Here is a 24,601-nt window from a genome sequence, read left to right on the forward strand (position 1 = left end):
GGATTAGGGATATTCAGTATGACCCGGAATGGACGGCTCAACGCGCCTAGGCCACAGCCTCTATGTCTGCACAACTTTTAACCACCTATCTCCTGGGAAAGCAAGGCCTATCTTCACCTCTCCACTAGGCCAAGTACCTGCTGCCGCGCAGGAAACGTGTACCGTCGTGGACCGGGGAATCCCCAGCACGCGTAGCATTTAAGAGTAGGACGCTCAAAGGGCAGGAGGGACCAGGGTTCACTTCCTAACCCACAATGCACAGAGCGCCTTTCCGGAAGTAAGGACCACAACCTCCTGGATGTATTTATTAGGGCGGAAGCGTTTCGCCTAGAATCTGATTGGACGTGACCCACCGAAGCATTGTGGGACTTCGTCCGTCTCTCAGTACGCATGTGCTAGTTGACTTCGCCGCGCAGGTCCACGTCCGGGAGGAGACGGCGGCCGGAGAATCGCGTCGGCGGAACTGGCCTATCCCTTTCGTGCGCAGGCGCAGTGGTTCGGCCAGCACCGGAAGCGCAGGGGGTTGGGGCCGCGGTGACGTGATTCTGTCCGCGTTGGAGGGGCCGGGCCGCTGCTGGAGTCGCCGCGGCTACCGCGTGACGTGGCATAGCAGAAGCCTAAAACGCCAGACTCGGAGCTGCCGCGCCAGTCGTCGAGCAGGTCCTCGCCCCGTTAGTTCGCGTTCTGGAGCTTCGCCCGACAGGCCGGCTAGCGAGCCGTCTCTGCCGCCCTCTTTCTCCCTCAGCTCCTCTTCCTTCGCTCAGTTTGTTGGGAGCGTGAAAGGAGAAGGCCCGGGGACGCCCCAAACCCCCTTCTGCTCCTGCCCATCGCAAGTGCCACTACTGCCATGGGCCTCACTATCTCCTCCCTTTTCTCCCGCCTCTTCGGCAAGAAGCAGATGCGCATTTTGATGGGTGAGTGAGGGCCCGACAGCCGAGGGCAGGCGGGGTCTCAGTGCTTGGGGCGGCCTTGGGGCCTGTTTGTCCCTCCGCCCGCTGTGGTGGGGGAGGGGCGGCGGCTCGGGGTCAGGAGGAATTCTTAAGGGGGAACAATGGGGCGAAAGGTGGGCGGTCGCCCCAGATCTGTCTAAGAAGCCGGGCAGGGCCGCGGTACAAGGTTTCTTCCTCTGGCTTTTGGCTTTCTCTACTTGATGTTACTGAAATGAGACAGGATTGGGCGGAGATGTGGGGGAAGCGAACTCTTCTGATCTCGCTGAGCCCGGAAGACACTGGCGAGGCCCATTCTGAGAGTGCGGTCTGGCTGCTCCTTCTCCGGTGTGGGCAGCGGTCAGGACGCAGGCAGAGCTACTCCAGCCTTCCTCCTCCCCCTTTCTGCTCCGTGTACACACTCTGCACACTCCAGTGGTATGTGGAGCGAGCGGTCGCCGGGAGCCCGGAGCCGCCCGAGGCAGGAAGTGACCAGGCCCAGAGCGGTGGCAAGGGAGCACCCTCGGTTTCAGAAGAGTCCGGAGTCGTCAGCGCTCGCTTCGCCAAACTTACTTTGCGCTGGATTCCACTTCGTGTTCTTTTCCTTATTAATGTCCCTGAAAACTGAGTTTATCGTGAATCACTTTTTGGCCACTCTCAAAAAACTAAGTATGTTTGGTTTACTGTCTTTGGTTTTCAAACTAATTTTTATCCAGCTGGTTAAGGTTTAACGAAAAAACTTTTAATTTTTTAAGCCGATAACAAATTCCTAGTAACTGAATGAACATCGTGACCCTTAATTTTAGGATAGCCTTGTTCGATAATAATTACAAAGCGTTTTTAAAAAGATTCTTGTGGAAAATAAGCTTTTAAAAGCTACTTTGCAACGCCAGTTTTTTGTTTGTTTGGTTTTTCAGCTGAGGGAGAAGGGGCTTGTCACTTGGGTGATGTAAAGCAGCCCCTCCCCCATATTACTGTGAGTCGTCTCTACATCACAGCTAAGCTCTGTGGACCTCAATAATGCGAAAAGGAGCTCCTCTGTTTTAAAAGTTGTAACTTGGTTATTTAGAAGCTTGTTTTTGTAGAGTGGGGAGGAAAAGTTATATTTTCTAGTTCTAGTTCTACTTCTTCTTTGAAAGTTTTCCAAAGCTAGATTCAGTAGTAATTCGAGGTGTATGAAGATTACACATTTAGTTCCTTTTTCTTTTTAACTGTTATTTCTGTCTTCTTTACAATTCATGGAATAGTTAATTCTTTCATAAAGGTAAGTCAAAATTTTTTCTGTTTAAGACTTTTTTAGATTTCATTTATAGAGACTTTTTTTTTTTTAAAGATTTTATTTATTTATTTGACAGAGATCACAGGTAGGCAGAGAGGCGGGAAGGGAAGCAGGCTCCCTGCTGAGCAGAGAGCCCAATGCGGGGCTTGATCCCAGGACCCTGAGATCATGACCTGAGCCAAAGGCAGAGGCTTTAACCCACTGAGCCACCCAGGCGCCCCTATAGAGACAATTTTTAAAGGAGGGCAAGCATATTACGTTTTTAAGGTGGCTGAAAGTTGACAGTCTGAAAAGGATCTGAAGTCATTGGGAGGACTTTGGACTGTGATAAATGAATTTCCAGGCTGTTCCTTAAAGAAATTAACTAGTACCTGGTTTCCAGGAACTACTTGTGTTCCTGGAAATGTACTATGTTTGTCCTTTTGCTTAAGATTTATTGTAAATGAATTGCTGTGTTTTGTACTGTAAGTCTTCTGTGATGGCTTAAAGTTTCAGAGGGAGAAGAAAGAGTTATGCTCTAAGCACTTTACTGAATTTACTGTATTAGGGGAGCATTTCTCCCCTTATCCCCAAAAAATAACGGTTGAAAGAAAATGGAAAAGCATTTAACTTTGTGAGTTTATGCAAGAGATAGAAGTCATGATTTGGAATTACTTTTTTTATATTAAATATCTTATTACTCTGGTTTCCTATTCTTGTTTTGCTCTTTAATTTTGGGATAATTAGGTTTCCTTGATTAAAAACACTAAAGTTACAAAGTCAAGTTTACTCATCAAATGAAGCATAACCTTAGGGGAGGATATTGCATGGGTAGGGAAAGAGGTGATATGGAAGTTTGATAACTGATTTTTTTTGTCCAACTTTGTGAAGTGAATGCATAAGTAATCACTCTCAAGGTCTCTCTCTGCTTGTGTTCAAGTTTAGAATTGAGTTAATGATTGCTTTTCCCATATTAATGTTCTCTGGCAGATAAGTGCCCTTTTTCTTTATTAGACTTACATAAAATTCATACCTTCTTGAGTCAGTGACTTTTTCAGACTTTATCATTTTTTTTTTAAGATTTTATTTATTTATTTGACATTCAGAGATCACAAGCAGGTAGAGAGGCAGGCAGAGAGAGAGAGGGAAGCAGGCTCCCTGCTGAGCAGATAGCCCGATGTGGGGCTCGATCCCAGGACCCTGAGATCACGACCTGAGCCGAAGGCAGAGGCATAACCCACTGAGTCACCCAGGTGTCCCCAGTCTTTATCCTTTTTAAGTGTTACTGAAAGATAGCAGTTAGCACATGAATCTAGTTTGCCAAAGTACTGTGAAGTTTAAAGTTTTATTCCTATACTTGTTCTCCCAGAAATTCAAATAATTTTAAAAGGTGTTTGAAGTTATAGTTTGTAGTTAACGAATTAAAAACCAATGCAGTGTTTTAAACATAATGTCGCTTAAAGTATAGATCAACAGAAATTGTCTATTTAGGGGTTTTTTGAGAAATCACTCAGGTGAATGATATTATTGAATGATATTATTGAACTTAAATTCAAAGATGAACAGTTTCCCATTTTAGATATTTCATGTAGCCCTGCATTACCTTATTTTTAGACTGATCTCCAGTGTCTTGATCTGTGTGATTTTGGGAAATGGCTCCCCAAGTTTTGTTTATGTTGGAAAACACTAATGTGTTCTGTAGAGGAATTATTAATACTAAGCTCTTTGAACTTGTAAGTTTTTTTCCCATTGGAAAGCTGAGAAAATGTTGCTTTTTAAAGGATTGCTACTAACAGTGTAATTCTGTATTGTCTTATATGTGACTGTGGTTTGGGGGGACCGGAGAGGTTCCTCTATTTGCCAATTTGAAAAATATTACTAATATTTTAAGTGAGTCTTCAAGCTATAGAGTGGCATTTCATGCTTTTTCCCTAGCATTTTTTTTTTTTAAGATTTTATTTATTTGACAGAGAGAGAGAGAGAGCAAGAGAGTGGCAGAGGGAGAGAGAGAAGCAAGCTCCCCACTGAGCAGGGAGCCTGATGCGGGGCTAGATTCCAGGACCCTGAGATCATGACCTGAGCTGAAGGCAGACGCTTCACTAACTGAGCCACCCAGGTGCCCCTTCCCTGGCTTTTTTTTTTTTTTAAGATTTTATTTATTTGAGAGAGAGAGAGAGCGAGCGCGCGCGCGCGCGCGCAAGCATGAGAAGGTCAGAGGGAGAAGCAGACTCCCTGCCAAGCAGGGTGCCCGATGCGGACTGGATCCTGGGACTCCATGACCTGAGCTGAAGGCAGTCGCTTAACCAACTAAGTCACTCCCTGGCATATTTTGTAAATACATTTATTATGTGATTTTTAATTTTTAAAATTTAAAAAATTTTCCTTTTCTAAAAACAACATGTTCCTTTTTAAGAAATTTTAAAAATATGAGAAAGAATAACTAATTCCACTGTTACGCTGTTGTTAACATTTATTATATTTATTGTCAGGCTTTTAAGAGGAAATTTATGTTCTTTCTTTTTGACTTAGCTTATTATGAGCATTTTCTCAGGTCATTAGTTGAAAACATAATTGCCAGCCTTTTTAAAAAAAAGCCCTTCTGATTAGTTATGTGATATAAAGAAACAATAGAAAAGGCAAAAATCTTTAGTTTGATGCCACTAGAAGTTGATAAAAGTACATTTTAAGTTGTACCCTCTGGCATTATTGCAAATGGCTTTCAGACTTTGATAATTTGCTGCTAATTAACACATTGCTCAAAGTGCAGATATTTCTGATCTATTGGGTTGAAGTAAAACCTAAGCTTATAATTACTTTTCTGTACACCGGTAGCCTTACTTTTACATTTGATGGTCAGACTTCTGAAGAATTAGATAAAATACTAAGATACAGTGTGTCCACCAGAAAAACCTAAAGGCAAGATGGTAGTATACAAATACCATTTGAGAGCTCTGGTATAGATTTAGGGGTTTTTTGGTTTTTGTTTTTAATTTTAAAAAATTGAGATATAATTCATATAACATAAAATTTATCCCCTTAAAGTACACAGTTTACTGGTTTTGCTGTATTCACAAACTTGTGTCATCACTGCCACTGTTTTTTTTTTTTTTTTTAAAGAGCGCATAAGAGTGTGTGTGCGCGTGCGCAGAGGGAGAGAGAATCTTGAGCAGGCTCCATGCCCAGTGAAGAGCCCAATAGGGTGCTCAGTCCACCACTGTGAGATCATGACCTGAGCTGAAATCAAGAGTTGAAGGCTTAACCAACTGAGTCACCCAGGTGCCCCCACCATCACCACTCTCTTAATTCTAGAACATTTTCATCAGCCCCGAAAGAAACTCTATACCCATTAGTGGTTACTGCTCCCCTTCTTGCTAGTTCTTCTGCAACCACTCATCTGCTTTTAGTTTCTATGGGTTTGTCTGTTCAGGATAGTTCACATAATGTAATCATACAATGTGTCCTTTAGTGCCTAGCTTCTTTCACTGTAGCATAATGTTTTAAAGGTTCATATTATATCATGTGTCAGTACTTTATTCCTTTTTAAGGCTGAAAAGTAATTCCTTTCTATGGATATACTACATTTTGTTTATCCATTCACATTTGATGGAAATCTGAATGTTTCCATTCTTTTGACTGTTATGAGTAATGCTGCTGTGAACATTTGAAAACAAGTTTTTGTATGGGCATATAATTTTAATTGTCTTGGGTAAATAAATACTTAGGAGTGGAATTGTTGGGTTCTGTGTTAACTATATTTAACACTTTAAGGAACTGACAAAACTGTTTTCCAGAGCAGTTATGCCATTTTATATTCGCATCAGGTGTGTCTGAGGGATCTAATTTTTCCATAAGACCTGGGGTTTTGCATCCCTCTTCTACTTCTGTGACTCTGGGGACATTTCTGAACCTCAGATGCAGCATTTGAAAAATGGAGGGTAGTTGTAAGGTTTATATTACAAAAATGTATGGAGTCACTTAGTGTTGTGCTTGGAACACAATAAGCACTCAATTTAAATTATTTTTAAGTAATTGTGAAGTTGTATTTTAAGCTTCCTTGTAGAACATTGAAAGATAAAGGAAACCATGAAAAAGAAAAATACTCTGTGTGAAATTTTAATCCATCTGAAAATAGACTCTTTTTCATCCCAGTCTCCTTTCTGCATTTTTTTTCTCAATTTGAGATCGTGGAATCTAGTGTCTTTAACTTAAAATATAAATATTTCTTGCTGCCACACTTTAGTAGACATACTTTTTAATGATTGGCTGAGAGTTTTGGGGTAGTTTTATTGCTGTTAATATTTTGGTCAAAGTACAGGTCCAGTTAAGAAGAACAAGTAATTCCAGTATATCTTTCAATACAGTGACTTGTTTATGGGGGTGGACGGGAGGGGAGAGCATTGCTGGAATGTACAGATTAGTCTTATCTTGGCTAGGTGAGAATTGGTTATAGTTTCATTTTGTGGAGAAAACTCATTGCCAAATACTGCAACATTAAGGAAATACGTACTTAAGAAATGACTGAAGTAGCACAAAATTGTTAGACCAACATGTTTTTGAGTAAAGAATTCTATACGATGAGTTTTAAGTGATGATATGCGTTCATTTGTGCATCTTTAATCTCACAGTAGAATTTTTTTTTCTTAGATTTTATTTACTTATTTGACACACAGAGAGAGACAGTGAGAGAGGGAATAGAAGCAGGGGGAGTTGGGAGAGGAGAAGCGGGCTTCCCGCTGAACAGGGAGCCCGATGTGGGCTCGATCCCAGGACCCTGGGATCATGACCTGAGCCTAAGCCGACCCTAAATGACTGAGCCACCTAGGTGCCCTTAGAAATTCCTTTTTTAAAAAACTTGTGGTTTGCATTTATATAACACTTTTTTGTGAAACTCAAAAGATACCTTCATGATTTTAGAATCTTGTATGTAGCTGTGAGCTATTTAGCTGTTATCTTACAGTTTTTATTTTAAAAATAACTTCCTTAAAAAGCCTTATGGTTGCATTATTTTGTAAACGCCCCCCCCCGTTTTTCATTAAAAATAATTGTATAAAATATATTCAAGGTTCTTAAGCAGTCATCTTCCTAATAGATATATCAGGAAATGTAACCAGGCCAACATATTAATAAAGGATATGTGTTATATTGGAATTTTTTTTTAATGAAAGTAACATGTTTGTGTGAAGAAAATTTTAACTTAGAATATTAGTTATGCACACAAGCAGGTGTTAACAGTTTTGTTAAAAATTGGGTTACCTCTGTGCTTTTCTATAACTTAAAATACATAATCATAATTTGTCTTGGGTTTCTTTGTTCTGTGTCAGTATTTTTAGATTTAAATTGTTTTAGTGATGGTATGAGGTTTAGTTGGACTTCCAGTGAGGATTAGCATTTGCTATAGTTCTCAAAACCTAAATCGTATGGGTGGCTCAATTGGTAAAGAGTCTGCCTTTGGCTCAGGTCATGATCACAGGGTCCTGGGATTGGGTCTCACTCACATAGGGCTCCTTGCTGAGTGGGGAGCCTGCTTCTTCCTCTCCCTCTGTTGCTCCCCCTGCTTGTGCTCTCTCGCTCTCTGTCAAGAAAATAAAAAAATAAATAAAATCTTAAAGAAAAATCTAACTCATGTTTTTCTAATCAACATCTTAGTTTCATTTCTGACTTGGGCTTAATCATATTTTGACTTAGTTTTTTATTGATTTTTTTGTTTTTGATAGAGTGCAAGCAGGCACAGGGTATGGAAAGGGAGAGAATCTTTTTTTTTTAAATATTTTATTTATTTGACAGAGATCACAAGTAGAGAGGCAGGCAGAGAGAGAGGTGGGGAAGCAGGCTCCCCACTAAGCAGAGAGCCTGATGTGGGGCTCTGTCCCAGAACCCTGGGATCATGACCAGAGCCGAAGGCAGAGGCTTTAACCCACTGAGCCACCCAGGCGCCCTGGGAATCTTTTTTTTTTTTTAAAGATTTTATTTATTTGAGAGAGATCGAGCATGAGTGGGGTGAGGGGCAGAGGGAAAGCAGCACACTCCCCACTGAGCAGGGAGCTGGATGCAGGGCTTGATTCTAGGATCCTGGGATCATGACCTGAGCTGAAAACAGATGCTTAACTGACTAAGCCACCCAGGCACCCCCAAGAATCTTTTTTTTTTTTTTTTTAAGATTCATTTATGAGAGAGAGAGAAAGAGTGTGTGTGTGTGCATGCACACATGCAGGGGGAGGGACTGAGGGAGAGAATCAAGGACTCCATGCTGAGCGTGGAGCTGGATGCAGGGCTTGATTTCAGGGCCCTGAGATCGTAACCTGAGTGGAAACCAGGAGTCAGCTCCTTAACCAGCTGCACCACTCAGGTACCCCAGAGAGAGACCCTTAAGCAGGCTCCACATCCAACACAGAGACCAACTCAGCTCATTCGCAAGACCCTGGGATTATGATCTTAGCCAAAATCAAGAGTCAGATAGACTCTTAACTGACTGAGCCAGCCGGGCACGCCTTTTACCTTCGTTACTTAATGGTGAATTTTGCTTTATTTTAAAATTTGATCAAAAACACCTGAGAAGGACTTATTCTCTCAATAGACAGTTACTGCTTTTTTTTTTTTTTTTTAAATTTTAATTTGGGGCACCTGGGTGGCTCATTCGGTTAAGTATTTGCCTTCAGCTCAGGTCATAACCCCAGGGTCCTGGGATCCAGCCCCATGTTGGGCTCCCTGCTCAGCCAGGAGCCTGCTTCTCCCTCTCCATCTCCCTCTGCTTGTGCTTTCCTGTTCTCTCCATCAAATAAATAAATAAAATCTTTTTAAAAATTAAAATTATTATTTAAATTCAATTAATTAATATATAGTGTATTATTAGTTTCAGAGGGAGAGTTCAGTAATTTGTCAGTAGCTCATAACACCAAGTGCTCTATCACACAGAAACAGGTTTTTCAAACAATGAAATGTTCTCCCCATCGTTTTCTGTATTTTTACTGAAAATATCAGACTTAAGGTAGTTAACTTTTGTTTCTTTGTGTGTATTTTAGATCTAGGTTTTCTGATATTTTATTTATATTGTCCTATACTCAAAAAACAAAGCACTTCCTGGTGCCAGTTGGTTTTTCTTGTGCCCATGAGTGAGGGCTTAGTTGCTCACTCTGTCTAGTAAGTATTACAGTGTTTTGGAAAGAATAAACCTGAATATCTCAGTATGAAGGAGTAGGGAACACAGTTTGATTAAAAGAAACAGGATACAAAGACATAAATTGCCTCAGTGTACAGAGAAATCTTAAAGCTACCTTTATAGGGTACAGTGCAGAAAAGGTTATATGGGTAGAAGGGGTATGAAATTGCCTATAGCCTTTAGTTCTCAATTGAACTGATAAAAGTTAAACTTATTTTCGCAGTAAGGCAAAGTAGGTAAGGGGGGGGTGATTTCTGTGTGTGTTTTTTTAACTTAATAGCGTTTGCTTCATGTGCCAAGTTATGCTTTGATTTAAATATTTAAAAAGCATCTTTGCTTAAATCATGAATGAAGTTGAATTTATTTCAAAATCTGTGATAGCATAAATCTAGATGGCCATATGTGTGATGTCCTTGGAACAATGATACATTCAGTGATGTTATTAGATATTGACCTTCCATTTAAGAGGGTTTGACAATATAGGACGTGATTTTGAGACAGATTTTGAGAGATTCATACTTAAAAAACGAGTATTTAATTTGCTCATCACTATCACTGTGATGAAGAGGTATACCCTCTTGTTCCAGGATGGATTTTTTTTTCTTTCAGAAACAAGCACATTCTTCCCTACTTGTATCTGCCTCAAAGGAATCGTTTTTTAAGAATTTAGACGTTCATTACATTGGAGATGAATATATGGCCATTTTTTTATAACCTAAATTAACCAGTCTTTTGTTCTCATTTCTGTGCATTTTATGTAGGAATGAATTTAGGTAGGGTTAAAATTGGCCTCATCTTCTTTTATTATCATTTAAGGATACTAGTGCACAGTTAACATTTTTTGGTAATTTTTATTCACTTGTTTTTATGTGTTCTCTGATTCGGTTTGTAATGGGTTTTTAAAAATGATAGTAGTTAATAGAATTAATAAGGACTTGAGTTGGAAAAGATCTTAGATTAGATGATTCAGTCTCCTTGTTTTACAGCTCATTTCTCTGGTCTCAGTTTCCTACAGTGACTGGTTTAAAGACACTTGACTGATTTGTGGCAAAGCAAATCTAGAGACTAGAGCCTGAGTCAGTCAGATACTCTCCTTTTCACTACTACATGCTGTCTCTCTAGGTCTAGAAAGAAAAACGGAAAGGCTTTCTGCTGCCTTGGGGTTCAGAAACGAAGTAATTTCATTTCTAACTCATTTGGGCCTTGAGCAGTTGACTTTTGCTTTCAAACTATAAATTTGTTGTAAAATTAGTTCATAGTGTGTGTTCTTTTGGTCTAGATTTAAAATCTTTAATGTCTTTTTCTAGTTGGATTGGATGCTGCTGGCAAGACGACCATTCTGTATAAACTGAAGTTAGGGGAGATAGTGACCACCATTCCTACCATTGGTAAGAAAGTTTAAAGATGACTTTAATTATATCATAATACTATATTATGAAAAAAATCGAATATGGTTTAATTTTGAAACAATTTTTAAGGTTTTATTATTTTGGAGAGCTTTAAGGTTTTATTATTTTGGAGAAAAATTGAGAGGAAGGTACAGAGATATCCCGTAAACTTACCCCGTGTAAATATAGCTTCCCCCTTTATCAGCGTCCTCACTCAACTTGTTACAATTGGTAACTGCATTGACATAATCATCCAAAGTCCATAGTTTACCTTAGGGTTCATTCTTGGTGTGCTTTCTGTGGGTTTGAACAAGTGTACTGTCTCGTATATTTATCATTATAACTGGCTTAGGTTTTTTCAGTTTGTTGATTATCTAGTAGATTTTTAAAAAGCAATTCTGAGAGAAATCCATAGTAAGGGGTTTTATTTTCCTAATGACATTTTGCACAACTGTCTTTTTTTCTTTGTAGGTTTTAATGTGGAAACAGTAGAATATAAGAACATTTGTTTCACAGTATGGGATGTTGGTGGTCAAGATAAAATTAGGCCTCTCTGGAGGCATTACTTCCAAAACACCCAGGTAAGGAATGCTGTACAGTTTGTATAACTTTTCTTTATATGTTTTATGCTTTAAAGTGTCTTTTGATAACTACTACTTAGCTGAGTGTTGGCATTCTTATATGAGTTGGCTTTCTTAATCACCACTTATATATTCTTCAGTGAACACTCTCACTCATGCCTTTGAAGGCTGAATTACCCAGGGGGAAGAGTTACATAGCCATCATAACAATAATTTGGAAGATTAGGTGGGGGTGGTTCTCAAGATTGAACCAGGTGTCTCATCAGTAGTTCTGTTTGTTTTGTTCTTAGTCTAGAAAGTAAGGTCTGTGTAACTTTCTTGTCATTTTAATCTTTAATGAATAAAAAGCAATTAATGGTCCTTCATTTAGCCCAGTTAAGTGTTTACCTTATTAAAATAGACGAAGAAAAAAATATATTGGGGTGCCTCCTGGTGTAGTCGGTTATGCATCTGACTCTTGGTTTCAGCTCAAGTTGTGATCTCAGGGTTGTGAGATAGAGCCTTCACGTTGGGCTCTGCACTCAGTGTGGAACCAGCTTGAGATTCTTCTTCTCCTTCTGCCCGTCCTGCTTATTCTCTCTTTCTCTTTCTAAAATAAATATATGAATTTTTAAAAATATATATTTATGTAGATCCACTTCATTGATTTGTACGGTATTTTTATATTATCATATAGTATATATAATAGTGGCATTGGGAAGAGATACTAGAAATCTGTGAGCAGGAGTTCTCAAATTTGGCTGCACATTAGAATCACCTGGGGAGCTTTAAAAAAAATTAAAAATCCCAAAGTGCTGATCATTAACTCCATACCAATTGAATTAGAATCTCGGGGGATATAAACTAGGTATCAGTAATGCGTCTCCAACTTTGATGTGCATATGAATCACTTGGATATTAAAATACAGATTAATTTAGTAAGGTCAGACTGAGTAAGGCCTGAGATTCTGCGTTTCTAACAGGTTCTTGGGTGGTGGTCCTGCTGGTTTGGGACCTTACTTTGAAGAGCAGGGCTCTGGTATAAGGTATTTCAGCAGCGGCATTGTTGACATTTCAGGCTGAGTTAACTGTTTATTGTTGGGGCGAGGGGACGTTCTCTGCACTGTGGAATGTTTAGCAGCATCCCTGGCCTCTACCCACTGGGCGCCAGTAGCAGACCCCAACCAACCCAGTTGCAGTAATCAAAATACCTCCACATATTCAAATTATGCTCTGGGGATAAAATTGCGCCCTCTTGAGAACCACTCACTGCTCTAGTCTCATTGTTACGTAGGAACCAGCTGAAGCTTGGAATGATTTACTAGGACTGGAGAGGTGGTTCTTATTCTAGATTTCTCTTTAACCTCTTTCCAACTCAGTTGTGTTTACTACCAGGAGTAGTAAACACAGGAGAGGTTTCTCATCAGTTTTTGTTTACTACTGGAGTTGATGATACAATTTTTAAGTAATGTGTGATGTTACAAGCACTTCATACGTTTAAGATTCACAGATGTCATTCTTGTTCTTCAACTCTTAAAACAGTATGCAAGTGAGGTATATTGCCACCAGGTGGCAGTGAATACCCTAGGTGAGTTGGCTGGAACTGGTTACCAGGTTTAAGTAGTGTGTGGTGTTAAATAAATGGCATGCTTTTTTATTTAAAAATTAGAATATTTCTGTTCATTAGGTGTGATTAGAAAAGCTATTTTTTAAAAGATTGTATTTATTTATTTGACAGAGAAAGACACAGTGAGAGAGGGAACACAAGCAGGGAGAGTGGGGAGAGGGAGAAGCAGGCTTCCCGCAGAGCAGGGAGCCTGATATGGGTCAGTGCCAGGACCCTGGGATCATGGCCCAAGCTGAAGGCAGATGCTTAATGACTGAGCCACCCAGGCACCTGGAAAAGCTTTTTTGTTTTGTTTTGTTTTGTTTTTTAGATTTTAGATTTTATTTGTCCGAGATCACAAGTAGGCAGAGAGACAGGCAGAGAGAGAGAGGGGGAAGTGGGCTCCGCGCTGAGCAGAGAGCCCAATGCGGGGCTTGATCCCAGGGTCCTGGGATCATGACCTGAGCCTAAGGCAGAGGCTTTAACCCCCTGAGCCACCCAGGCGCCCCCTGGAAAAGCTTTTTTTTTTTTTTTTTTAAAGATTTTATTCGTTTATTTGACAGAGCACAAGTAGGCAGAGAAGCAGGCAGAGAGAGGGGGAAGCAGGCTCCCTGCTGAGCAGAGAGCCAGATGTGGGGCCCAATCCCAGGACCCTGAGATCATGACCTGAGCCGAAGGCAGAGGCTTAAACCACTGGCCACCCAGGCGCCCCTGGAAAAGCTATTTTGATGCAAGTCACATGCTTCAAAAAACTTCATTATGGAAATTGTCAAAGGTACACAAAAGTAGAGAGACTAGCATATAAACCTCCACGTATCTATTAGCCAACTTCAATTATTAGGGTATGGCCAATATTGTTTTATTGATGTCTCTTTCTAATAGATTTTTAGGTTATTTTAGATGATTATAAAGTAAGTCATCATCATTTCATTTAGAGAGTGTTTTTGAAGTAGAATTAGGAACAGTGTAAAACTTTGTTAATCCTCAATTTGTAATTCTTGACTAAGAGTAACCCTTATCTTATCCTGCATTTGTTTAGAATGCTTTGTAATGTACTTTTGAGTTTTTGTTTTGTTTTGCTTTTTAGAGGTGAGAGAGAGAGAGCGCGCTAATGCATGTATTGGGGAGGGGTAAAGAGAGAGGGAGAGAGAGAATCTTGAGTAAGCTCCATGCCCAGCATGAGGCTTGATCTCACAACCCTGCGACCATGATCTGAGCCAAAATTAAGTGTTGGACACGTAATTGACTGAGCCACCCAGTTGCCCCATTTACTTTTGAGTTCTTGAGATTAGATCCATTCCTGACCTCTTTGGATCATCTTTTTTTTTTTTTTTTTAATTTTTGTTTATTTATTTGACAGAGAGAGAGAGATTATAAGTGGGCAGAGAGGCAGGCAGAGAGACAGGGGAGGCAGGCTCCCTGCTGAGCAGAGAGCCCGATGCGGGGCTCGATCCCAGGAGCCTGAGATCATGACCTGAGCTGAAGGCAGAGGCTTAACCCACTGAGCCACCCAGGTGCCCCTTTGGATCATCTTATAATCAAAAGTCCCAAGTACTTCCTAGAGAACTCATGTCTACAGGGAAAGTTTTATGTGTTATCTGATGTAATCTCAGCTAAGCTCTTACAGCAGCTTTTCTAACATTCCTGATCAGTTCTGTTAGCTATAAAATTAAAAAGAAATGAATACTGTTAAATCATGTTCGTAGAGCCAGGACACACTGTTTATTGTAATAAATTCCTCTTCCCTCATTAGATAATTCCAATTATTTTTCTGTTCTAAATTAGTAAGTAGTTGGCCTTTTAAGTAGTCTTTTATCGTAGCCAAACTTACTTTAGAATCCTAGTTTTTCTACACTCTTGATTCTAGGTTGTCCCAGGAAGTGAATAACTTTGAATTTATTACTGAAATACTTTTTTCTCTCAATAGTGTTACTTTGGAACCGATAGCATTAATTACATTTTAAAACAGAATAAAAATGGATAGTTAGTAGTTCAAATAAAATTAGATGCCTTTTGGAGGCATTGCCTCTTCTAGAGGAATAGATTTTAAATAGCAGTAGCTTTTGGAATAGGAGGGAAAGGGGGAGACAACATTTACTAAATTTACTAAATGATAAGCCAAGTACAGTACTAGATTCTTTTATATCTGTATGATTATGTTTAACAGGCTCATAAAGTTGGCTGGTGTGGTTTTATTTTTATAGAAGAGAAGGCATGTTCCAGGATTAGGTCATTTATGTAATAAGTCTTGAGATTTGAATTTGGGTATCTTTCCATTATGCCGTACTGGCTCTCATAGCACCAAAAGTATTTTCAGAAATTAGGGTGTTTAAAACAATGGTTTCCAGCAGAGACAAAGGAAATGGGTTTGAAACTTGCTAGACCAAAGGACATCATCATTTTAATGACCATAGCTTAGAATAAATATTAGGTACCCTGGCAAGCTCAGTACTGTAATGGTACTGAGGTGTAAATACAGAATAAAGTAGCTCTTTGTCCTAAATGGATTTTATGCTCTTGGTGGATTTAATCTAGTTATTTATATAAATAAGCATAAGACAGTTTGTGATTAAGTGACAAATGATCAAAAAATACTTCAGGGACGCCTGGGTGGCTCAGTGGGTTAAGCCTCTGCCTTCAGCTCAGGTCATGATCTCAGGGTCCTGGGATCAAGTCCCGCATCGCATCGGGCTCTCTGCTCAGCAGGGAGCCTGCTTTCCCCCCCTTCTCTCTCTCTGCCTGCTTCTCTGCCTACTTGTGATCTCTCTCTGTCCCTGAATAAATAAAAATCTTAAAAAAAAAAAAAAACTTCAGTGGTCAGGGTTGTGGGGAGAATAATATTTAAAATAATCACTTTAGTATTAATAGGAATAGATTTTAACAAAGCTATTAAGGTAATTTCTCTCTATTTGAAAATTTTATACTTTTCCATTTGAAAGTTTTTAGAAAAGTCCTGTTTCCTTAATTCCATTTCTTTTCTAGAATATAATTTTAATGTTTGTGAATATCTGTAGGAGTGGTTACTACTTTTCTTTTTGTTAAGAATTTCATATTGGGGGGCACCTCGCTGACTCAGTCTGTGGAGTGTGACTCTTGATCTCAGGGTCGTGAGTTAAAGCCCCACACTGGGCCTAGAGTTTACTTAAAAAGTAAATATAAAAGAATTTCTTATTTGATCAAGTCAATAATATTGTGGAGCAGAGGCGACTTTTCCATAAGTAAGCCTACAAAAACCATTTTGTGTGCCCCTTCTCCCTCTTTTTTTTAGAAACACTTTGTGCACGCCTTTTACTGAATATGCTAATTAAGTCATTAGAATCATGCATCTTTAGGATTTTTTTTTTTTTTAAGATTCATTTATTTGACAAAGGGAAAGAGATCACAATTAGGCAGAGAGGCAGGCAGAGGGAGAGGGGGAAGCAGGCTCCCTGCTGAGCAGAGGACCTAATGCGAGGCTTGATCCCACAACCCTGAGTTCCTGACCTGAGCCAAAATCAAGAGTCAGATCCTCAGCTGACTGAGCCACCCAAGCGCCTCTACATTTTTTTTTTAATAACATAAGTCAAAATCACAAATAGTGCTCAAATCTATTTTTAGTACTTAGGGCCCTGTTCTTTTTTGTTGTTCTTTTAATAATGAGACATTGGCTTCTTGATGTTTAATTCAATATGGTTCTTTTGTCTGTAAATATTTAGTGTCTCCTTTAAGGTTAACTGTTGCAATTTATTTATAAAAACAATTTTTCCCCAGGGTCTTATTTTTGTGGTAGATAGTAATGATCGTGAAAGAATTCAGGAAGGAGCTGAAGAGCTGCAGAAAATGGTAAGAAAGTTTTTAAAATTTATTATTTCCAAGATGTGTTTTTCAGGGTGACAATGGTGGTGTTAGTGGTTGGTACATCTTAGTGTGATTAGATTACACAAATGAATTGTTTCAGGGCTAGAAAAGAACCTTGAGGAACAGTCATCACAGATTCTTAAGAATGCACATAAAAACTGTAGAGCTTTTTAAACAGACAGAAGAGTAGCTACTTCATTAAGTTGGGAGGAGGGCTCAGCTTGTTTTTACCATGCTCCAGGGGTGATAGGTCTCTGGTTGAGGATGTCTCCATTAGTCCAGTGCTTTATTTAATAGATAAAAAATCTGTAGGTTTGGAACTTTTGTGATCTAGGAATTTCGGTTCAGATATCTGTTCCCAAGGTCACTGGGTTTAGTTTCTCTATTCTGTACCTATGCAATATATACTGTGAAATATTTCATAGTAGCAGCCATGATAAAGAATTCCACCTATGGTAGTAGCATTTTGGTTGATGATGGTATTTTAGCTTTGCCGGGTATCAGATTGTTTTCATGTACAGTTGACCCTTGAACAACCTGGGGGTTAGGAGTGCCGGCTCATGGCCCACCCACCATGTGTACAGTTGAAAATCCATGTATAACTTTTGAGTCCTCAAAAACTTCACCACTTTTGCTGGCCACAATTTAGTGGTGGGCTTATTGCCTCCTGAGGCCATGCCTTTCTGTCCTAGGTGGCTTTTCTTCTCACCGGTCAGAATTGGCTGCAACCCAAGAAGCAAGCGGCTGCCAAGCCCTCTGACTCTGGAGTGGGAGGTGGGGAGGGTGGGCCAGCACAGGTCTGGTGTCCAGGTGTGCATCCCAAGGACCACTTGACCCTGCTGCTCAGGCTGAGAGCACAGACAAAACAATAACTCTCGGACTATAAATCAGTGGTTGATGCAAATGAAGAAAAAACTTCAGAACAAATCACGCAAGATAAGCAAATTGAAGCTAAAATTGAAGACCTGGAAAGGGAAACTGAAGAGTTAAAAATTGCTTTTGAAATGAAAAAGGCTTTTATTAGGTAGGATGCAACTTTGAGCTGCACTTAAAAAAACCTGGAGAAAATTAACCCCAAGTGTGCTCATGGATAACATGAAACATGTATTAAAGCTAAATTAATAATGAAATCACACCAGGAATCTTGGAATTTGGAGGAAAAACTGCTTGATGTTGGAAAGAAGAAATTACAATTAGACAAGCTTTAGAAATGTTTTAGAACAAATGTTTAGACAAGGTTTTAGGAATACAGACTGAAAAGAGCAAACAGAAAGATGAATTTGGACAATATGGAAAATTCACACGAGATAAAGACCATACCATAAAACCTACAGATGGAGATACAGATTACTTAAGTTATTCAGTATGTGTTCCAGAACCTCATTTTAGGGAGTAAAGGCAATTGGGCAGAGGATTTTGCCTTTAAGGAAACTGTTCTCCAGCTGGACAAGAATCTCACTGTGATCTAGTAAGAATTCTCTTTTGTCATTTTTTGTTTTGGTCTTTGCTGTGTCATTTAAATAGCAGATTTCAAGTAAAATTCTTTTTAGTGTTTTGGAACTATTCTAATACTCCAGTTTTTTTGTGGCTTGACACTTTAACATGGAATCTGTTGTTTTAAATATAATTAAAGTGACAGGCATACTCGAAAAGAATCTGAAAATCTTAGTTTTGGAAGGGTTCCAAAAGACATTTAATCCAGCTTTCCACTGAATGTGGACATTTTTTCTGCAGCATTCCTGGCAGTCCCACCTCTCATCTGGAATATTTCTATGCATTTGTGAGTCAACTAAAATACTAGAAAAGTTGGAAAACGATATCCACATCCTTGATTTTTTTTCAACTGTCAGTTGTATTTTACAAAAATAAGTATCACTTTAGATTTATCTCTCACACAAAAAAACTAATAGCTTACTCTTGCCCTTACCAATAACACTTGATTAACACATAATTTTGAATGTTATGTGTGTTTTATATTGTATTCTTTAATAAAGTAAACAAAGGAAAAAATGTTATTGGGAAAATTACAAGGTAGAGAAAATGCATTTACAGTAATGTGCAGCAAAACACCCATGTATGAAGTTGACCCACACAGTTCATACCCATGTTGTTCAAGGGTCAGCTGTATTTATATTGTAAAAATTGTTGGATGTACCTTATCATGGTTTCAAACTTGGATAACTGAAAATATTTACTGAAATGAAATCTTAATTCTCATTCGTTGCTTTTAAGACTATATTGCAGTTTGTGCCAGTGTATGTATAACTAAGTCATGGTAGTTTGTCCAAGGAGTTAAATATCATGCCTTCTACTCTTTTTGTAAACAGCTTTATGGAGGTATAATTCATATACCATAAACATCACTCATTTAAAATATGTAAGTCATTGGTTTTTAGTATACAGAATTTGCAAACATTAACCACAGTCTGATTTTATAACATTTTTATTGACCATAAAGAAATTCCCTAGAACTATTAGTATTTATTCTCCATTTCTTCAGTGCACCCCAAACCCCAGCCCTTCTGACCACTAATTTACTTGATATGCATATGCCTATTCTAGGTATTCATATAAATAGAATCATGTAATACATGGTTTTTTAAAACTTTTTGTTACTTTTCATTTAGCATAAATTTTCAGCGCTCATCCATGGTGTGGCATGTGTCAGTACGCATTCCTACCAGTGTCTACTCTTGTATTTACTTTTATTACTGTTCTATTACTTGTTATTTATACCTGTATTATTTATTATTATACTCTTACATTATTCTTGTATTTTTTTCATGATACTGCTAATGCCCTAGTCATTGTACTATTGTCCTCCTGTTGTCTAGCCCTGCTGGCTGGAAAGGAATAAAAGTCCAAAAAGAGTCCTCTACTACTGAGTACCATAAGATGCTGCTGTAAATATTTTCCATATGTGTTTCTTGTCCTTACCAATCCTGACTCTTAATGGGTGATCATGAAAGCTCAAATGAATGATTTACTTTAATGGAGTGCAGGATGATTGGCTTGAAAAATAGTTTTGCTTTACTTGAAAGGCATATGAGTTTTTGCTTGGGTTTTAAAAATTGAAGGATATAAGATTTTTTTTTTTTTTTCTTTTAAAGATTTCATTTATTCATTTGACAGATAGAGAGATCACAAGTAGGCAGAGAGGCAGGCAGAGAGAGAAGGGGAAGCAGGCTCCCCGCTGAGCAGAGAGCCCGATGCGGGGCTCGATCCCAGGACCCTGAGATCATGACCTGAGCCGAAGGCAGCGGCTTAATCCACTGAGCCACCCAGGCGCCCCTGAAGGATATAAGATTTAAGTGTGCCTGAACTTTATGTAGTGAAATTAGGTTGATGTTTAATAATGTGTTCAATGTTGAATAAGTGGTATATATAGGAAGACAGTGTTTTACCTACTTCGTCACAGTGATTGAGCTCAGATTGTTAGTTGTTAACATCTTAGCTTTTATTTTCAGCTTCAGGAAGATGAGTTGCGAGATGCAGTGTTGCTGCTTTTTGCGAACAAACAGGATTTGCCAAATGCTATGGCCATCAGTGAAATGACAGATAAATTAGGTCTTCAGTCTCTTCGTAACAGAACAGTAAGTATTTGGAGGTTTATGTTAATCTCCTGACTTAGAATTAATGTAATTGTTTAAGGAAGTAGTCACTTCAATACATATTAAGCAGTTGTCCCTTTTGGACAGATAATGAGCATACTATTTAAAAAAAATACAGTAATACACTACAAACATGAGCCCTTTCAGACTTTTATAAATGTGTGTTCAATTTTTAAACTATGTTAATATCTTCCTCCCCACCCCACCCCCAAAGAGAGGAGTAGAGAGAGAGAGAGAGAAAGAATCCCAGGCAGGCTCCATGGTCAGTGCAGAGCCCAACATGGGCTTCCATCTCATGACCCTGAGATCATGACCTCAGCCAAAATCAGGATTTGGACACTTAACTGACTGGGCCACCCAGGCGCCCCTCCATTTTTTAACTTTTAATATTTATCTTTTAAGGAGCCAAATGTTTAAATACCTTTATTTCATTTGATTTTTGTTAACTTTATCTTTAAAACATTTAGTATCAATAAAGATGTAATTTTTTTTTAAGATTTTATTTACTTGACAGATCACAAGTAGGCAGAGAGGCAGGCGGAGAGAGAGGGGGAAGCAGGCTCCCCGCTGAGCAGAGAGCCTAACACGGGGCTTGATCCCAGGACCCTGAGACCATGACCTGAGCCAAAGGCAGAGGTTTAACCCACTGAGCCACCCAGGCACCCCATCTAAAGATTATTGATATTGTCTGTTTTAATTTTATATCTTTCAAAGAGCTCTGCGGCAAGTATTTTGTAATTTGGTTTTCTTATTAAAACTGCAATATTTTTGCAGCCGTATTTTAAGTTTTTTATTTTTTATTAACATATAATGTATTATTAGCCCCAGGGGTACAGGTTTGTTAATCGCCAGGTTTACACACCTCACAGCACTCACCATAGCACATACCCTCCCCAGTGTCCATAACTCAGCCACCCTCTCCCTACCCCCCTTCCCCAGCAACCCTCAGTTTGTTTTGTGAGATTAAGAGTCTCTTATGGTTTGTCTCCCTCCCGGTCCCATCTTGTTTCATTTTTTCCTTCCCTACCCCCTAAACCCCCCACGTTGGCTCTCAAATTCTTCATGTCAGGGAGATCATATGATTATTGTCTTTCTCTGATTGACTGACTTCACGATTGACTTACTTCACCCAGCATAATATCCTCTAGTTCCATCCACGTCATTGCAAAAGGCAAGATTTCATTTCTTTTTTTTTTTTTTTAAGATTTTATTTATTTATTTATTTGACAGAGATCACAAGTAGGCAGAGAGGCAGGCAGAGAGAAAGGGGGAAGCAAGCTCCCTGCTGAGCAGAGAGCCCGATGTGGGACTTGATCCCAGGACCCTGGGATCATGACCTGAGTTGAAGGCAGAGGCTTTAACCCACTGAGCCACCCAGGTGCCCCAAGTTTTCATTTCTTTTGATTGCTGCATAGTGCAGCTGTATTTTAGATAATCTTGTTTTATACTGTTTGCCTTTTAACATCCAAAGCTTGTGAACTATAGTTACGACATTAAACAAGTTTTGAATTTAAAATTAAAAGAAACATTATGGTGCTCCTGATTGGCTCAGTGGGTTAAAGCCTCTGCTTTTGGCTCAAGTCATGATCCCAGGGTCCTGGGATTGAGCCCCACATCGGGCTTTCTGCTCAGTGGGGAGCCTGCTTCCTCCTCTCTCTCTGCCTGCCTCTCTGCCTACTTGTGATCTCTGTCTGTCAAATAAATATATAAAATAAAATCTTTGAAGAAAATAATAAAAAAAAAGAAATACTATACTCGTTCTCCAGTAGCTTGTTTTAGATCAGTGATTTAAATACTGGCAAAATACAATCTACTGTTTTATATGTAAATATGATACCACAAACTTTAATGTGACTTGTGCTTTACAATGGTTTTTCACTAAGTTGTCAACAAGGCAGATATTGTGCTGTGGCAGTATCTGTATAGGCTGTTTGAGATGTACCAGGCTGATTTAAACAAGATAAACTGTAAATGGTACCAGTTTTCAGGGCTGTGAAGATAAGAATTTGTACCTTTAACCAGCCTTCTAGGTTACTGGGGTGTTTGTTATTCAAATAATTATTGCCAGAATGGTATACTTGCATTGCTGTTGTGATATTAAAGTAAGGTCTTTATTGTAAGCCAGAATAAAATAGGTCAGTAAAGAAAAGTAATAAAAATAAACTATTGCTTAAAGGAAATTAAATTGTTTTCTAGATCTTTTTCTTGCTCTTTGTTAACATTTCATGGCATTTCATACACTTCCTGTTACCATTTTAAAAAGTGAAACTTTTTGGAATGCAAAGACTAAAGAGAGTGAAATTATTTGAAAAGCTTGCCTCCAGTATCAACAGCACCTATTCTTTTTTAAAATTTTGCCTCCTGTACTCTGAATGTAGTCTTATGGGAAACAAAAGAGGGTCATAAGGACCTGATGGGTCCCCTTAAGTAGTTACTAATCTTCCTATGAACGTTCTTTTCAGATTAAGGAGTAGATTGTTGATAAAATCTAATGAATGGGTAGGAGTAGCTTTTTTTTTTTTAAATAATTTTTTTAAAAGATTTTTATTTATGTATTTATTTGACAGAGAGAGATCACAAGTAGGGAGAGAGGCAGGCAGAGAGAGAGGAGGAAGCAGGCTCCCCGCCGAGCAGAGAGCCCGATGCGGCACTCGATCCCAGGACCCTGAGATCATGACCTGAGCCGAAGGCAGAGGCTTAACCCACTGAGCCACCCAGGCGCCCCTGGGTAGGAGTAGCTTTAATTGAGACAGGAGTTTTGTGAGAAGTGTGTATGAGAACACTAGTTCTGTATATATAGTTCTATATAGTTATGGAGATTATTAAATACAAAAGTAATGGGGAGATGTAAACTGTATTTACTTCCTTTTTTTTTTTTTTTAAATTTATTTATCTGACAGAAATCACAAGTAGGCAGAGAAGCAGGCTCCTCACTGAGTAGAGAGCCTGATGTGGGGCTCGATCCCAGGACCCTGGGATCATGACCTGACCCAAAGTCTGAGGCTTTAACCCACTAAGCCACCCAGGTGCCCCCTGTATTTACTTCTTTATTTCTGTAGTTTTATATATTAGTTTTTTGTTTCCCTTTTTCCTTTACATTTATGGTGACTGTGACTAAATATTATGCTTGCACAGTTGGGCGGAAATACTTAATGTTCTGATTAAGAAATTTTAAAGACTGTGGTTATATATAGTCTTCTGTTAATCAAGTATTTTCTTGTTCTTTCTTTACAGTGGTATGTTCAAGCCACTTGTGCTACACAAGGAACTGGTCTGTATGAGGGACTTGACTGGCTGTCAAACGAGCTTTCAAAACGTTAAATGAAACTGGATCTAACCAAGGACACATTTGATAGAATTGGTCTAGGCTTGTTACAACAAAATTAGTTGCAGCTTGGTTATTAAACAGTATCTGGGACTGGTTTGGGCAGAATATTACAGCGTTTAAACTTATTTTGTTGCCAATTATTGTTTACCAAGTGTAATATTGCTATTTAGCAATATGCTTGGTTTTAAAGAAATTCTCCTTAACTTGGGAAAAAAGTGTCCTCTTTTAATTTTAATTCCCTTAAGCCTAAATGCCTGGACATAGCTATTGTGACACCTTTAAATAAATCCGTTTTGAATGTTTTTTGAGCCCACACAAAATAATGTTTTAAAGTTTTCCCCTTGCTACTTTACTGATACCTTTATCATTCCTGGGGCGGTCTGCTGATTTTAAAAAAATGTAGCATTCCATTTGTATTTATTTCTCTCCCTTGCCAAAAAGTTTTTCTAATACTGCTTGTACCAGCCAGGGAAATGCTCCAAAACACTATTCAGATCTCTTGCACTGAGGAACTTATATTTTTCCCCCCTTATTGAACCTGGCTTTCATCAGCCAAGCTTACCTTAGTGTGGTTTGGATTTGATAGCTAATTAGTTCTGTGCTGGTTGCAAAGAGTTCATATTGAGATGATTTTTAATACCCAGCAGATTGTCTTCCTTTATATTGTATCTTTTTTATGTTGCATGTTGCTTTTTGGTATCAGCCTGACTCTTTGCCCAGTATATGATAGTTCTGCTGATGTTTATTGTTTATTGGTGAACACATCTTCATTAAGAGTTTTTGAAAAACTCATCAAACTCAGTAAGTTTTCTTCATAACCCATTTGGAATTATTCCTAATAAAATGATAAAAATATGTAATGTGTGTGTTCTTTTTGAGTCTAGAAGATACTTGAAATGGATTTTCTTATTTAGCACAGTTAATTTGCATA

General features: G+C 38.8%; 1 protein-coding gene and 1 pseudogene across 2 annotated transcripts; both read left to right on the forward strand.

Annotated features, from left to right (window-relative positions):
* Positions 1–499: 499 nt before the first annotated feature.
* Positions 500–24,525, forward strand: ARF4 (ARF GTPase 4). Its single transcript, XM_080799811.1, has 6 exons — positions 500–914; positions 10,648–10,728; positions 11,200–11,309; positions 16,645–16,716; positions 20,199–20,324; positions 23,577–24,525. Exons 1-6 carry the CDS (start codon positions 848–850, stop codon positions 23,661–23,663), a joined length of 543 nt encoding a protein of 180 aa, XP_080655937.1. The 5' UTR covers positions 500–847; the 3' UTR covers positions 23,664–24,525.
* Positions 16,770–18,310, forward strand: LOC308351384 (centromere protein H-like; annotated as a pseudogene). The gene is made up of 2 exons: positions 16,770–16,784; positions 17,424–18,310. The product of its transcript is annotated as a centromere protein H-like (transcript).
* Positions 24,526–24,601: the final 76 nt, after the last annotated feature.

This window comes from Martes martes (genome assembly GCF_963455335.1).
Source record: "Martes martes genome assembly, chromosome: 1".
Lineage (NCBI taxonomy): Eukaryota > Metazoa > Chordata > Mammalia > Carnivora > Mustelidae > Martes > Martes martes.

What these genes read in the sequence shown, in the direction of transcription:
- ARF4 (XM_080799811.1), top strand. Translation starts at nt 848, where the DNA reads ATGGGCCTCACTATCTCCTCCCTTTTCTCCCGCCTCTTCGGCAAGAAG. An exon ending in ATTACTTCCAAAACACCCAG is followed by an intron (nt 11,310 to 16,644) that starts GTAAGGAATGCT and finishes ATTTTTCCCCAG; the next exon opens with GGTCTTATTTTTGTGGTAGA. An exon ending in AGTCTCTTCGTAACAGAACA is followed by an intron (nt 20,325 to 23,576) that starts GTAAGTATTTGG and finishes CTTTCTTTACAG; the next exon opens with TGGTATGTTCAAGCCACTTG.